Raw genomic sequence first — 17,367 nt, forward strand, 5'->3', positions numbered from 1 at the left:
ATACAAATTATAGCTTTGTTTATATTTTTCAAATGTATATTACATATGTTCTATTTTTAAGAATCTGGTCACAGTTTGAAAATATTATAAACTTTATTTAACCGATCCCAATTAGCAAACGATGCGTGGGCGGGTTGCAGCGCTTGACATGTGTCAATCGGCGCGCGTCGCACGTGTCCGTTCGGTGACCGTAGCCGGAGCGCTCCATACGTGGGAGTGCTCCATAGGACGGTTTTCGGGGGTAGTTAGCACGACTGTGGAGTCGGAGAAACCAATATGGCGTCCCATTCGGTCGAAAAACGGCTCTAATTCAGGCCCAAAATATTAAAATTTTGACCCAAAAAAAGTAAGTTTTTTTGGATAAAAATTACTGATTTTTATTCCTAAGACCTCACTGATAAATAATATGCTAAAATAAACATTTTTGGGAGGGGGGTACGAAAGTGCAATAGCGCCAAACCGTGGCCAGAATCGTGGTCGGCGCAGTACAAACTAAAGTCTAACTCATTAGCAAATTAAGCCCCTCTACTCGACTCAATCGTCAACGATGTACCCGGCCTAGGTTGTGCTGCAGTGGTTAGTCGCTTTACTGATTAGGAATGGGTTGAGACTCCAGAAACGTCCATTCCAGTCGTAAAATCATCCCTATATGCAACAATCAATGGCGGATCCCCCCCCCCTATTGGCTATTTTTTCAAGCCACTAGTAACTAACTGGATGTAGCTGCAAATTCAAATTGCTTTATGGAGGATTGACCGAATCTTCATCATCAAATGAATTATTTTCTTTCTATTAGTGCAAAATATGCTCTGAATGCCCCTCATTGCAGCTGTTTTTCCAAAATGTTCTTGAAATGGCTCTGCACCTTCAGCACTCGTGCTGGAATGGCTTGGCCACCCATTTGATTTCATTTGCACCCCTTCTCAAAATGCTGGATCCGCCCCTGATAATTACATTCACTTTTGTGCTAATTTGGCATTATTGTACTCCAGTAAATGCAATATTGCCAACCTTGTCAGCATGCAAAATCGGATATTTTCACAATCCACAATTGCCGTTTGGTATTAGCCTACCAACAATCAAGAAGTTTACAAACTAATATGATTTAAAAAAGGTTCGATTCCCGATTTTTCACTGATTTCATAGAATCAACGCTGCCAATCCCCGGACCGCGATGGATCAAGAGGCACCTACCAAAATCAAGCGACGAGCATCAGACGCAAAATGGAGAGCAAACATCGCTCATTGCTACGACAGTTTGAAAAAGATAATACCAACACCGAATGATTACCCGCGAAAGAAAATACCAAAGGTAGGTTACGAGTTGACCAAAAGTATCATGAGTATGTCGAACAAGTCAGTTCCACTGTTGACTGTTCCCAGGTGGAATTGGAGTGTAATTTTTTATACAAACTTTATTCCTTTTTTTTAGGTTTTAGTTTTGAAAGAATGCAACCAACACCTGAATTTCCTGGAACAAACTATCACTTTTCTACTCGACGTCTGTGGTAGGTTTTCATTTCACGTGGGTTTGATTGTATTTAATGCGGACTCGTCCTTGAAATTTTCTCCCTTAAAGAAAACTACTCATCATAACCAAGAACGATAATCATTTGGCTATCGTTTTTTTTTTAAATTTAGATCAAAGTAAATCAGATTTACAAAAATGCGTCACGCTCGATTCTCTGAAGGATGAATTCGCCTGCGCCGAACAGCACAGAAAAGAAAAGTATGTCTCGTTTCTGTCTTCATTTCAGTGTTCTCCATACAGGCTATGCAAGAATTTGAAGAGGCTGCATTCATTGTTAAATGTATGGCATCATGGGTGCTAAACTAGTTAAGGCTTCCGATCTCCCAAAAAATACAGAAAATTAAACTAAATTTTGATATAGGACACCTAAATCTTCTATTTTTCACATTAGCTCGATATATTTCAAAGTAATTAAATCAGCATTGATAGAATATTGATATCCACTCTCTGGTAGAATGTTTACGGTCGTATTTCCAGAGTGAAAGAAGGCAAAACTACTTGCAATAAACACTTGGCTTTTTTCAACGGGTCGAATATTTCGAGTTGTTGTGATTCGGAGCCGTCGTATCAGTTACCGAGTCCGTTTCTGAAATCGAGTGGACTTCAACTGTTACCCGAATGGTAGGTGTATTATAACTGCGTTGAATGAAGATCTCGATTGAATCGGAAATTCCATTCCGCATTTCAACGAGATTTTACTAAAATTTCTCACTTTCAGTTTGGTTAACAGGAACCAGTTCTACAGTTTTGACTTTGGCAGGTTTTGATTGGTCTCTTTCGATTCTGGAATTCTCTTACAATGCATTCGTTTCGACCAGAATACGCTCTACCTATTCCAGAAATGCTTTATTTGTTAATGAGGCTGGTAGGGAGGTGGTACTCCACAATTACAAATCCTAAACCGGAATACGTTCTATCAAAACCTGTCTTAGTTACAATCTGTTCACTTTCAATGAGTTCAGTAATCTAAAATAGTACCGGTACCTAGAACAGTGAAAATATTGAAAATGAACTATTCTCAACTCAAAGAGTCTTAACTCACAACGGTGGAATCTGCAGTTGTGAGTTGAACTGAACTGGAAGTTAGAACCAGTTCGCTTTCAATGAGTTTGCAGAAACCAGGATCCAGTTCCACAGTCGTGAGTTAGAGTTAACTCTGGGTTAAAATGAGTTCATTTCCAATGATTTAAGTCAAATCTTAACTCAGAACTGTGGAACTGGGTCCAGTTCATTAGTTATGAGTTACTTGGTCCTTTTTCAATGGGTAAACTTTTCAATCTAAACACCCGGTTAACAGTTGAAAATATTGAAAATGATCTCAAACTCATGAGTTTAAGTCACAGAGTGACGATTCTTGTTTATCTATTCTTGCAGGATGTTTCATCGAATGCGAGAAGATTTACAAATCGAACTGAACGATCGAATGAAACGTCGTCGCGACGTCGCGATCGATTCAATCATTCGCTACAATTCGGCCGCGTATCCGAGAACCAAAATACGAAAACTAACCCCGTTTACCGAACCGATCGCGAAGAAAGAACCCGATGAACCGGTGAATTCTTCGAGTGGAACCGCGTTAAAAACGAACAGTTTAACGATGCCGAGCGCTGATCGACCGTTGAATGCGGCGGAGGCTGAAATCGCCGCTCGCGCGTTGGATTTTGAAACTCCCGCGAAACAGTGTTCCTCGATGACTGAACCTGTAAGTACAAACGAGGAAAATTTGTTACGAATTAATTATATGACGCCTTGAAAAGAATGTAGGATGTTTAAGGAAAAGTTTATGTGGCAATAGGACCGGATAGCCACTTTCCTGGACATCAAGGAAAAGTCTGGGAATTTTCTTCTAAAAAGTCCGGGAATATTGGAAAATAGCTAAAAAAATCAGGGAAAATGCGGAAAATTTGTTGAGATTGCTAGCTCGTATTATTGTATAGCCTTATGAATTGAATTTGTTTCTAAATAGGAAGAGAATCGTGACTTGGTAATAACAAGCACTCCTAACGATAACGCTTCAGTCAATCGGCAATCTGCATTTCGGGTAAGAATTTTTGCACGCTCTCCGCTCGAAAGAAAATTAACGAATCGTCAAGTATGCTTTATTTATTATTACGATGTTTAGATTCAAGCCGCATCACCGGGATTTACGCCGATTCCTCGACTGCCTCGAACTCCGAACAGTCGATCGGAATTTATCGCGAAGGTCGACGAAAGCGCGCATTGCTCCGAGTTAATGAAGGGTTTCGATGAAATCAGGTACGATCGCGGTCAGTCAAATCGGTTGCCTGTTAGTCTCCGGATCAAGTTTCACAGTTGTGAGTTTGAATACACTCATTTCATTTTCAATGAGTGAACTCTGAGCAAAATCTTAACTCGTAAGCGTGGAACTTGAGCAAAATCTTAACTCGTAAGCGTGGAACTGGGTGCTGAGTTTAACGCATACCGTAATTTTGTCTTGTTGCATAATTCTAGCTCGAAGATGCCGAGAACTCCAAAACGCCGAAGACTGAATATCGAACCTAGTCGTCGAGTTCGTAGGCGTCTGCTGTTAACAACCTACGACAGGTATTTGATCGATGATATTTTCTCGATCGGTTTATTCGTCGAATTTATTGAAGGAAATGCCTTAAGATTGATAAACGTGTCTATTGCAGCCCCACAAAGGTGAAAGAGCCGGTCGAATTGAGGAAAGAGCATCCCAAATGTAGAATTAGACTAGACCGGTGCGTATATTTTAGTATCTGATTCCACAATTCTGGATTAGATTGCATCTTAAAACGTCAGAAACTGGTTCTATAGAACTGGCGTTATCATTAAATCATGGGTTAACTCAATTGAAAATGAATTTAGTTAGCCCCTGCATCAAAGGTAATACCAGTCGATAAAACCGGGCCCAGGAATGAATTTAATTGTCAAGAGTTAACCTACTTTGGAACTTGGTCCTTGTTCTTTCTTCTGAGAACTTACTTATTGGTTAATAGATTAATGAATGAACGCAATGATAAGTCTTGTTTTTAATTTCAATCTGCTGCTGTAGATTGTATCCTGAAGAACAAATGAAAACGAAGTCTAGCTGTGAAACGCTAGTGAGTCCGTGTAAACATGTCGATAACGTCATCAGTTCGTCTTCTATCAGTGGGTAAGTACCATGGCACAGTTCCATCGAACCTTCAGTAATACCTTGGCTAGTTGAGAAAAAGATGGAGACACGTTTAGCACCTATCTGTAGAGCCAGTTTCCTAGTTCTGCGCCGCCGGAAGCAAGTTCATCATATCCGACAGCCTAGGCGCTTATCGTGCAAAGATACGCACCTATTTTTTTCAAGGGGTTCGGGGGTCTTCGGAGAAATTTTTTAAGATATTTTTCAAAGGGTTACATTTCGTAGGCTCTGGGGCTATTTGGGACGATAGTTTTCCGGTATCCTGATTCAGGTTGATTGCGTCACTTCGTTTATGAATGTTTTAGACGCAGCTGTCATAGTCGATTAGAGATATGTTTGAAAAAATCACGATCGGCAAAATTATGAACTTATCAAAAAAATTATGAAATTATCTAATTGTGAACATGGTTCTAATACGGTTACCGATAACACTTTCCCATTCGCTATTTTCAATAAAAACGTTCCGTGGTTTCCTCTTCAGTTATGCCGCCTTCCATCGACAAGTGTCCGAACAACTGCGAATCTATCTACCGCCCGAGAAGGTCAATTCTGAATCGATGAACAACACGATATTAGAAGTTTGGAAACAACTTCCCGACGATCAGAGGAACGCGATGGTCGCCATGGCGATGATGGGCGAATTGAATAAATCGTTGAGCAAAGATTTGGACGATATACGCTTGGAACCGATTTGCGATGACGATTTTGTCGATGTAACCGCGCGATGTAAGTTGAAATTAAAGTAGAGTCCGCTTAATTCGGAACGTTCGGGACCAACAAAATTTATCCGGTTTACGGGAAATCCGGATTAAAAAGTCATTTTCTTGTGCGGTATATTTGATGAACAAATGGACTGCAAATATTGTCCGGATTAAGCCAATCCGGATTTATTATATAGAGATTTTAGAGAAATTCATTAATAACACCCCTAAGTACTATCTGCTAATTCCATTAGAATAGAATTAGAATTTCTTAGTGCAGCTAGATAATTGTACTCTCCATTTTTCCCGGTTTTTTTCAGTCCAGACTTCACATGTGTTCAGTGTTTCACCTGAGACATTTTTATTGAAATTGATCTACAAACGCTAGACTTTAGACATTTTATCAGTAAATTTTTTAGAAGCGATTGTTGACACTTGTACTTTACAATACAATGTTCGACTGTCTGAAGTGCAGGCTCAGGGCGGCAAATGATCAGATTTTTGTTTACAATTAAGTTTTCCCTTTTCCATGAAGTTCCGCATTCATTTTCAGCTAATGAAATAGACGCGGATGTGTTGTGCGCGGTGAATGATTTAATGAATGGTACCGTTCCGAACCTTCACGACGCTTTACCCCCTCAAACCGACGGACAACATACGTCGCCACCAAAATTGAATCTCAGTACTCCCGATTTCAAGAATCTCGATTTGTCAAATATCAATGAGGTTTGTTTATAGCGACGACGCTTATGAGGATTTTCTTGTTGAGATTTCTATTTTCGTTACTGACCAATGTATTCCACTTTCAGTCATTGCCATGGGTATCCGGATTCGAAATGGATTTGTTCAAACATATGTTTGATGAGAAAACTCTAGAAGCATCTTCTCCGATTGCTCTGACACTAGTAAGTAAAATACAGTGGCCGCTTTTATAGAAGAGAACATCTTTAATCCCGAGGTTAAAGATGTTCCCTGGGCCTGGTTTTATAGACTGGTATAACCTTTAACCCGGGGGTTAACTCAATTGATCATGAATTGAGTTAGCCCTCGGGTTAAAGGTAATACCAGTCTAACCAACCGGGCCCTTACTCTTGGGTTAGTTTATACCAGTCTACAAAACTGGCCCCATAATCCCTCACTAGTCTGATATGGGGTTAAGACACAGTTTCTCAGTGTTTAGGCCCCTCCTTACGATGGTGTGAAATATACGAATATTTGTCTATTTTTCAGGCTGACGCCGATGATTGGCAGTTGATCAATCCTCTTGATCTCAGTGTTCCCGTCAATAAACGGCTATCATTGAACCTCCCGCTGCATGAAGAGTAACCAAACTATGCTTCAAACCCAGAGCAGCGCATTTAATCGATTCCAGTTAAATCTTTGTTTGTTTTGATCATTTTCGAAATCTTTATACGTTGTTTTCATTTTGTTTAAGTATTCTATACTAGAAAGTTTTTTCATGTTTATTGTATCACTATTTAAATTGTTAAAGTTTAGTGTTGCACAACGGTTAATTTATTAGAATAATGAAAGTTCTGAGTTTATTTCTGTCTGATTTTTGGGCGAATCGAAAGTTTAAAGTACTTGCCAGAAAACCTTGTAAATGATGTTTACTTAGATGTTGTTGATTGATTAAATAAATTATTAGTTCTCGAATTAGATTGCTGTCTATGTTTGATTTTTTGGGATCTCCTGTCACGATGTCAAGAGCAGGATATGAATATGAATTTGGCCTTGAATTAAAATGTCAGTAGGGTATTGTCCTGTCGGTTCGTCACTCGTGACCGCGGTTTCGTGGTAATTGTACTTACCGAGTATCATGCCTGATAAGACTACCAATATAACCAAGAAAAATTGATACGATTTATTGATCGTTGTACAGTTGGTTGAAAGGTACTCTGCCATTTCAGGTTCTTGGCTTAAGAACCCGTGATAACGATAAAGTACGATATTTCGTCAGAGCATTATCAATAAAACAGTCAATTATAACCTGACCCGATTCGCACTGCGTAAAAGACAAGTTATTCTCGTCTAAACAATTGATAATAGTTGAGGGAAGTTTTGGACGATTTTCATGACTTTGGCCATCATTGATAGGGTTTTGATTTCTGAATTTAAGTACTATCCTTGATTCAGCTTCAAAGACTTTTTCGTGTCAGACCCCTGTGAAAAATACCGATTGACAGATCCTAAACCGATTTTTGTATGTTGAATATGAATCCATCAAATATAAAGAAATCTAAGATTTTAGTTCATTAACTTAAAACCATTCAGTTATAGACTGGAAAGTGTCCCGTGCCCCAACACGTGAATACTGGATACTCGCGCATTACTCGCCCGCGAAGTTGAATTCGAAGTCGGGCCTACTCAGATACGGTATTAAACTTTATTCATCCTGATAATGTCAATTGTATAAGGATATAGAAAAACACGCATATTGATATACTATGTAAAAAAAAAAAAAAAATTTAAAAGGAAAAAAACGTATACAAAACACATGGAATCATTCAAGTCAGACACAGTTTAGAAATCAGGGAACAATTCCTGTCCACTTGATAATAACTACAATGGAAAAAAGAAATGAATGTCTCAATCTCTTCTGTTTCTGTAAACGCTTCAAAAGCTTCAACTCAAACAGTTAAAAAGGTTCTAAAAACCTTTTGAGAAATAATGTAGCAGCCCTCGAAATTTACTCACCACTGACTGACATCCGTTTGACAGGGATATTTGCAGTTTTACGGGGGAAAACGACAGCGCACACAAGACTCAAAACACCTCTAATGGAAAAAAGATATGGATGTCTCAATCTTTTAGGATTTAATGTGCTAAAATATCCGGAATGATACTTTTTAAAATGTATCATATTCGGAGCTGAGTTTCTGTAAACGCTTTAAAAGCTTCAACTCAAACAGTTAAAAAGGTTCTCAATGTAATAACCTTTTGAGAAATGTAGCGGCCCTTTACAAACCTTAGCTGACTCATCCCGACAGCGACCCGTGCTGGACAGACTAGCCCCCTCTCCAGACCTACCGATGAAAACCGTGTGAACCCTGGACTAGTATCTGATTAGCAACGGCGGAGCCTCTGTCGAAATTCTTCTAACTAAAGCCTGGAAATTACCACCACTGACTGACATCCGTTTGACCGGTCTATTACCGGTTTTACGGGAGAAAGAAAGCGAACACCAGATTCAAAATACCTCAAATGGAAAAAGAAATGAATGTCTCAATCTCTTTGACATTTTCAAGTGTTGAAATATCCAAAATGTTACTTTTCAAAGTGTATCATATTCGAAGCTAAGTTTCTGTAAACGCTTTAAAAGCTTCAACTCAAACAGTTAAAAAGGTTCTAAAAAACCTTTTGAGAAATAATGTAGCAGCCCTTGAAATTTACCACTACTGACTGACATCCGTTTGACGAGTATATTTGCGGTTTTACGAGGAAAACAAAAGCGCACGCAAGACTCAAAACACCTCCAATGGAAAAAGAAATGAATGTCTCAATATCTTTGAGATTTTCAAGTGTTAAAATATCCGGGAAGATACTTTTCAAAGTGTGTCATATTCGAAGCTGAGTTTCTGTAAACGCTTCAAATGCGTCAACTCAAACAGTTAAAAAGGTTCTCAATGTAATAACCTTTTGAGAAATGTAGCGGCCCTTTACAAACCTTAGCTGACTCTTCCCGACAGCGACCCGTGCTGGACAGACTAGCCCCCTCTCCAGACCTACCGATGAAAACCGTGTGAACCCTGGACTAGTATCTGATTAGCAACGGCGGAGCCTCTGTCGAAATTCTTCTAACTAAAGCCTGGAAATTACCGCCACTGACTGACATCCGTTTGACCGGTCTATTTCCGGTTTTACGGGAGAAAAGAACGGAACACAAGATTCGAAATACCTCAAATGGAAAAAGAAAAGAATGTCTCAATATCCTTAAGATTTTCAAGTGTTGAAATATCCGGAATGATACTTTTCAAAGTGCATCATATTCGAAGCTGAGTTTCTGTAAACGCTTCAGATGCGTCAAATCAAACAGTTAAAAAGGTTCTAAAAAACCTTTTGAGAAATAATGTAGCAGCCCTTGAAATTTACCACCACTGACTGACATCCGTTTGACGAGTATATTCGCGGTTTTACGAGGAAAACAAAAGCGCACGCAAGACTCAAAATACTTCCAACGGAAAAAGAAATGAATGTGTCAATCTTTTAAGATTTTCATGTGTCAAAATATCAGGAATGATACTTCTCAAAGTGTGTCATATTCGAAGCTGAGTTTCTGTATACACGCTTCAAAAGCTTCAACTCAAACAGTTAAAAAGGTTCTCAATGTAATAACCTTTTGAGAAATGTAGCGGCCCTTTACAAACCTTAGCTGACTCATCCCGACAGCGACCCGTGCTGGACAGACTAGCCCCCTCTCCAGACCTACCGATGAAAACCGTGTGAACCCTGGACTAGTATCTGATTAGCAACGGCGGAGCCTCTGTCGAAATTCTTCTAACTAAAGCCTGGAAATTACCGCCACTGACTGACATCCGTTTGACCGGTATATTTCCGGTTTTACGGGAGAAAAGAACGGAACACAAGATTCAAAATACCTCAAATGGAAAAAGAAAAGAATGTCTCAATATCTTTGAGATTTTCAAGTGTTAAAATATCCGGAATGATACTTTTCAAAGTGTCTCATATTCGAAGCTGAGTTTCTGTAAACGCTTCAAATGCGTCAACTCAAACAGTTAAAAAGGTTCTCAATGTAATAACCTTTTGAGAAATGAAGCGGCCCTTTACAAACCTTAGCTGACTCTTCCCGACAGCGACCCGTGCTGGACAGACTAGCCCCCTCTCCAGACCTACCGATGAAAACCGTGTGAACCCTGGACTAGTATCTGATTAGCAACGGCGGAGCCTCTGTCGAAATTCTTCTAACTAAAGCCTGGAAATTACCGCCACTGACTGACATCCGTTTGACCGGTCTATTTCCGGTTTTACGGGAGAAAAGAACGGAACACAAGATTCAAAATACCTCAAATGGAAAAAGAAAAGAATGTCTCAATATCTTTGAGATTTTCAAGTGTTAAAATATCCGGAATGATACTTTTCAAAGTGTCTCATATTCGAAGCTGAGTTTCTGTAAACGCTTCAAATGCGTCAACTCAAACAGTTAAAAAGGTTCTCAATGTAATAACCTTTTGAGAAATGAAGCGGCCCTTTACAAACCTTAGCTGACTCTTCCCGACAGCGACCCGTGCTGGACAGACTAGCCCCCTCTCCAGACCTACCGATGAAAACCGTGTGAACCCTGGACTAGTATCTGATTAGCAACGGCGGAGCCTCTGTCGAAATTCTTCTAACTAAAGCCTGGAAATTACCACCACTGACTGACATCCGTTTGACCGGTCTATTACCGGTTTTACGGGAGAAAGAAAGCGAACACCAGATTCAAAATACCTCAAATGGAAAAAGAAATGAATGTCTCAATCTCTTTGACATTTTCAAGTGTTGAAATATCCAAAATGTTTCTTTTCAAAGTGTATCATATTCGAAGCTAAGTTTCTGTAAACGCTTTAAAAGCTTCAACTCAAACAGTTAAAAAGGTTCTAAAAAACCTTTTGAGAAATAATGTAGCAGCCCTTGAAATTTACCACTACTGACTGACATCCGTTTGACGAGTATATTTGCGGTTTTACGAGGAAAACAAAAGCGCACGCAAGACTCAAAACACCTCCAATGGAAAAAGAAATGAATGTCTCAATATCTTTGAGATTTTCAAGTGTTAAAATATCCGGAATGATACTTTTCAAAGTGTCTCATATTCGAAGCTGAGTTTCTGTAAACGCTTCAAATGCGTCAACTCAAACAGTTAAAAAGGTTCTAAAAAACCTTTTGAGAAATAATGTAGCAGCCCTTGAAATTTACCACCACTGACTGACATCCGTTTGACGAGTATATTTGCGGTTTTACGAGGAAAACAAAAGCGCACGCAAGACTCAAAACACCTCCAATGGAAAAAGAAATGAATGTCTCAATATCTTTGAGATTTTCAAGTGTTAAAATATCCGGGAAGATACTTTTCAAAGTGTGTCATATTCGAAGCTGAGTTTCTGTAAACGCTTCAAATGCGTCAACTCAAACAGTTAAAAAGGTTCTCAATGTAATAACCTTTTGAGAAATGAAGCGGCCCTTTACAAACCTTAGCTGACTCTTCCCGACAGCGACCCGTGCTGGACAGACTAGCCCCCTCTCCAGACCTACCGATGAAAACCGTGTGAACCCTGGACTAGTATCTGATTAGCAACGGCGGAGCCTCTGTCGAAATTCTTCTAACTAAAGCCTGGAAATTACCACCACTGACTGACATCCGTTTGACCGGTCTATTTCCGGTTTTACGGGAGAAAAAAGCGAACACAAGATTCAAAATACCTCAAATGGAAAAAGAAAAGAATGTCTCAATATCGTTGAGATTTTCAAGTGTTAAAATATCCGGAATGATACTTTTCAAAGTGTCTCATATTCGAAGCTGAGTTTCTGTAAACGCTTCAAATGCGTCAACTCAAACAGTTAAAAAGGTTCTCAATGTAATAACCTTTTGAGAAATGAAGCGGCCCTTTACAAACCTTAGCTGACTCTTCCCGACAGCGACCCGTGCTGGACAGACTAGCCCCCTCTCCAGACCTACCGATGAAAAACCGTGTGAACCCTGGACTAGTATCTGATTAGCAACGGCGGAGCCTCTGTCGAAATTCTTCTAACTAAAGCCTGGAAATTACCACCACTGACTGACATCCGTTTGACCGGTATATTTCCGGTTTTACGGGAGAAAAGAACGGAACACAAGATTCAAAATACCTCAAATGGAAAAAGAAAAGAATGTCTCAATATCTTTAAGATTTTCAAGTGTTGAAATATCCGGAATGATACTTTTCAAAGTGCATCATATTCGAAGCTGAGTTTCTGTAAACGCTTCAGATGCGTCAACTCAAACAGTTAAAAAGGTTCTAAAAAACCTTTTGAGAAATAATGTAGCAGCCCTTGAAATTTACCACTACTGACTGACATCCGTTTGACGAGTATATTCGCGGTTTTACGAGGAAAACAAAAGCGCACGCAAGACTCAAAATACTTCCAACGGAAAAAGAAATGAATGTGTCAATCTTTTAAGATTTTCATGTGTCAAAATATCAGGAATGATACTTCTCAAAGTGTGTCATATTCGAAGCTGAGTTTCTGTATACACGCTTCAAAAGCTTCAACTCAAACAGTTAAAAAGGTTCTCAATGTAATAACCTTTTGAGAAATGTAGCGGCCCTTTACAAACCTTAGCTGACTCTTCCCGACAGCGACCCGTGCTGGACAGACTAGCCCCCTATCCAGACCTACCGATGAAAACCGTGTGAACACTGGACTAGTATCTGATTAGCAACGGCGGAGCCTCTGTCGAAATTCTTCTAACTAAAGCCTGGAAATTTACCACCACTGACTGACATCCGTTTGACGAGTATATTTGCGGTTTTACGAGGAAAACAAAAGCGCACACAAGATTCAAAATACCTCAAATGGAAAAAGAAATGAATGTCTCAATATCTTTGAGATTTTCAAGTGTTAAAATATCCGGAATTATACTTTTCAAAGTGTATCATATTCGAAGCTGAGTTTCTGTAAACGCTTCAGATGCGTCAACTCAAACAGTTAAAAAGGTTCTCAATGTAATAACCTTTTGAGAAATGTAGCGGCCCTTTACAAACCTTAGCTGACTCATCCCGACAGCGACCCGTGCTGGACAGACTAGCCCCCTCTCCAGACCTACCGATGAAAACCGTGTGAACCCTGGACTAGTATCTGATTAGCAACGGCGGAGCCTCTGTCGAAATTCTTCTAACTAAAGCCTGGAAATTACCGCCACTGACTGACATCCGTTTGACCGGTCTATTTCCGGTTTAACGGGAGAAAAAAAGCGCACAGAAGATTCAAAATACCTCAAATGGAAAAAGAAACGAATGTCTCAATCTCTTTGACATTTTCAAGTGTTGAAATATCCAAAATGTTACTTTTCAAAGTGTATCATATTCGAAGCTGAGTTTCTGTAAACGCTTTAAAAAGCTTCAACTCAAACAGTTAAAAAGGTTCTAAAAAACCTTTTGAGAAATAATGTAGCAGCCCTTGAAATTTACCACTACTGACTGACATCCGTTTGACGAGTATATTTGCGGTTTTACGAGGAAAACAAAAGCGCACGCAAGACTCAAAACACCTCCAATGGAAAAAGAAATGAATGTCTCAATATCTTTGAGATTTTCAAGTGTTAAAATATCCGGGAAGATACTTTTCAAAGTGTGTCATATTCGAAGCTGAGTTTCTGTAAACGCTTCAAATGCGTCAACTCAAACAATTAAAAAGGTTCTCAATGTAATAACCTTTTGAGAAATGAAGCGGCCCTTTACAAACCTTAGCTGACTCTTCCCGACAGCGACCCGTGCTGGACAGACTAGCCCCCTCTCCAGACCTACCGATGAAAACCGTGTGAACCCTGGACTAGTATCTGATAAGCAACGGCGGAGCCTCTGTCGAAATTCTTCTAACTAAAGCCTGGAAATTACCACCACTGACTGACATCCGTTTGACCGGTCTATTTCCGGTTTTACGGGAGAAAAAAGCGAACACAAGATTCAAAATACCTCAAATGGAAAAAGAAAAGAATGTCTCAATATCTTTAAGATTTTCAAGTGTTAAAATATCCGGAATGATACTTTTCAAAGTGTCTCATATTCGAAGCTGAGTTTCTGTAAACGCTTCAAATGCGTCAACTCAAACAGTTAAAAAGGTTCTAAAAAACCTTTTGAGAAAAATAATGTAGCAGCCCTTGAAATTTACCACCACTGACTGACATCCGTTTGACGAGTATATTCGCGGTTTTACGAGGAAAACAAAAGCGCACGCAAGACTCAAAATACTTCCAACGGAAAAAGAAATGAATGTGTCAATCTTTTAAGATTTTCATGTGTCAAAATATCAGGAATGATACTTCTCAAAGTGTGTCATATTCGAAGCTGAGTTTCTGTATACACGCTTCAAAAGCTTCAACTCAAACAGTTAAAAAGGTTCTTAATGTAATAACCTTTTGAGAAATGTAGCGGCCCTTTACAAACCTTAGCTGACTCTTCCCGACAGCGACCCGTGCTGGACAGACTAGCCCCCTCTCTCGGAAAGAACATTGATCAAACAAGAGTTGTGATCCTACAAGAGTTGTGATCCTACAAGAGTTGTAATCCTACAAGAGTTGTAATCCTACGTTGTAATCCTACAAGAGTTATAATTATACACGAGTTGTAATCCTACACGAGTTATAATCCTGAAAGAGTTTTAATCCTACAAGAGTTTTAATCCTACAAGAGTTTTAATCCTACAAGAGTTTTAATCCTACAAGAGTTATAATCCTACAAGAGTTTTAATCCTACAAGAGTTGTAATCCTACAAGAGTTTTAATCCTACAAGAGTTTTAATCCTACAAGAGTTTTAATCCTACAAGAGTTTTAATCCTACAAGAGTTGTAATCCTACAAGAGTTGTAATCCTACAAGAGTTGTAATCCTACAAAACTTAGATCAAAATTAAAACCATTACCGGGTAACATAGAACTAACCAGAACTAAGAGACAAATTCAACAGCTTGCGACTTAGAAATCAACTCCGAGTGGTTAGAGATTGCGACCGTCCGAAGGAAGATCAGCTGCTAGTATATTGTTGATATCGTATCATCATCAGATGATGATACGATCTAAATGACCGACAACGCAACTACACTTCAGAAAATCCTTGAAATGTTAATCGCTTATGTAAAGTGAAAATTGGTAATTGATATTAGTAAAACTAAAGTTATTGCATTCGAAATTAAATAAAGTGAGACAGCCAGCGGTCCTGTATCGACGGGCTGTTATTTGATATACTGTATCTGAATTCTAACAGACTTGCCATGGATTGATGATATCAACCTCTAAATGTACGTATGAAATGTAGAATACCTCTGCATAGAATGAATACCTCTAGATACAGAATGTACAAAATGATTCGAGGACAAGAACAATACTTTACATCATTATATGGTGAAGCCAAAAAATCTCACTCTGTAGATTTAGATGTTGCATCAACCATGAATTACCATTAGAGACTCTGTGGTAGATATGGAAAAAAAACCACGGAACGAACGAGTTTGCAATAAATGCAAACTGAATACAATTGGCGCCGAATACCATTTTATAGTGGAGTGTGAATTTTTCAGCGATGTTAGGAATTTGTGTTTATCGAACAGATATAAAAAATTGTGCAAATCACTTCGAATTTAATCAGATAACAGTCTATCTAAATAGATTACTACTACCCGGCTGTTATAGCTAGAGCTTTTATTATGTACAAATTAGCCAGCTTCGATTCGTATATAGTTGTATTCATATCATATTTTGTTATGCTCGATCGGAAGAATTGTATATCTAGGAACAATAAACTAAACTTAAAGCTACACGAGTGACCGGCGATATAGAAACGCTTCATTCGCTGTCTTTTTTTCTAAATTGATGAAGCCTATTTATTTTGTCCAATAGATCCATTGCTTGTTCAATAATTCTATGTTGTTTTTATATATACTATAAGTTTAGATATGAACGCACGTCGATAATAGGATCATCTTTTAAGTTGCAAAAGTTAAATATCAATGGTTTCTATACTCACCATTACTGGATCAGTTGACACATTACGGCTGAGTTGTTCTCTTTGTGGGCCAGTGGTTTGTGGAGCAAACATTCAAGTTGTTGTAGAACAATAAATATCCTTACAGTCGCGTTCCGAATTGAGTGTCTTCTTGCTTACGTCACATAGGTTATATAGAAGTTCGTTGAAGCATGGATCGTACCGCGCTGATATGACGTATTACCGCGAACCTGTGCACAAAAATGAAATCAGAGATTTTAAAACAAAATCTTGCTATCGAAAGCCATACATTGTAATATCTTGAAAACATTGAATCATCCGGAATTTGCTGGATTTTTTCAACGAATTTAAAAAAGTATTGAATGTCTGAAATCATGAAACACGGGCCTTGTAAATGCTATGGATGAACAAGTCTCCCGATGTTGAATATTTCAGAGGATAAAATAAGTTAAATGTCGATTCTAAAAAGAACAATCGAATACAGTTTTCACAGAAAGAGTTTGACTGTTTGAGAGTTTAAGTTTAGCGCGTAAAATCAAAAGGAAGCAACAAAATCTAAACCGACACAAATTTTGTTTGATTTAGATCATTAAAGTATTGATAAAATCGAGAATTATACTTACTGTCTTCGATAGTTGTTCCATGCGAGAAACTTTCGTCGTTTGCATTTGTAGTACAAATTCAAAAGAAAGGTTTTAATAATTGAAGAACTCGGTGCGGTGCGGTGTCGTCGCCCGTGTCCAGTAGTTTGTGTTTCGCGCTAGAGTGACCAGAACTATATTCGGCCTAACGATTTTATACCGGAGGGCAAATAATCCTTCCGCCCAGATATAGTTCTTCAATAATTATATTTTGACGCCCTAAATACAGAGGATAAACATCAAATCATGTGTTTATAACATGAAACATTAGCGGGTATTTAAAACCCGGTTTGCTGCTTATTGTGTCACCTATTGAACAAACCCTGAAATCATACACCACTGTATTTCATATCGCATTTAATGAAGGAATGCTTATAACAACTGTACATTTCGAAACTGTCAGAAAATCATCAAAATGGCTGTCTGTGGCCGCTTTTAGCTATTCGGGCTATGGTGATACTTTAAAATAGGGTCCAAATTCTGTTAGAACATTTCAACATATCCCCCATGAAATTCATTGATAATTTCGGGTCCTCAGGCCGGACTCGAGCCCGGTTTGGATTTTCGCAATAATAACTAATTAGTTAGGTATCTTCTTCTCAGTGTTGTGAGAATGACAGATCATTGAATAATGACTC

General features: G+C 38.8%; 1 protein-coding gene across 1 annotated transcript; it reads left to right on the plus strand.

The window, feature by feature from the left end:
- Nucleotides 1-275: 275 nt before the first annotated feature.
- On the plus strand, nucleotides 276-7,033 carry LOC141913169 (uncharacterized). The gene is made up of 15 exons (XM_074804633.1): nucleotides 276-346; nucleotides 1,147-1,312; nucleotides 1,433-1,508; nucleotides 1,642-1,729; nucleotides 2,009-2,152; nucleotides 2,906-3,233; nucleotides 3,498-3,572; nucleotides 3,654-3,787; nucleotides 4,004-4,096; nucleotides 4,186-4,254; nucleotides 4,569-4,670; nucleotides 5,173-5,417; nucleotides 5,946-6,118; nucleotides 6,202-6,297; nucleotides 6,623-7,033. The coding sequence occupies exons 2-15, from the start codon at nucleotides 1,175-1,177 to the stop codon at nucleotides 6,716-6,718; spliced, it is 1,857 nt and encodes a 618-aa protein (XP_074660734.1). The 5' UTR covers nucleotides 276-346; nucleotides 1,147-1,174; the 3' UTR covers nucleotides 6,719-7,033.
- The last annotated feature ends 10,334 nt before the right edge of the window (nucleotides 7,034-17,367 follow it).

The sequence above is a fragment of the Tubulanus polymorphus genome, chromosome 11 (genome assembly GCF_964204645.1).
Source record: "Tubulanus polymorphus chromosome 11, tnTubPoly1.2, whole genome shotgun sequence".
Lineage (NCBI taxonomy): Eukaryota > Metazoa > Nemertea > Palaeonemertea > Tubulaniformes > Tubulanidae > Tubulanus > Tubulanus polymorphus.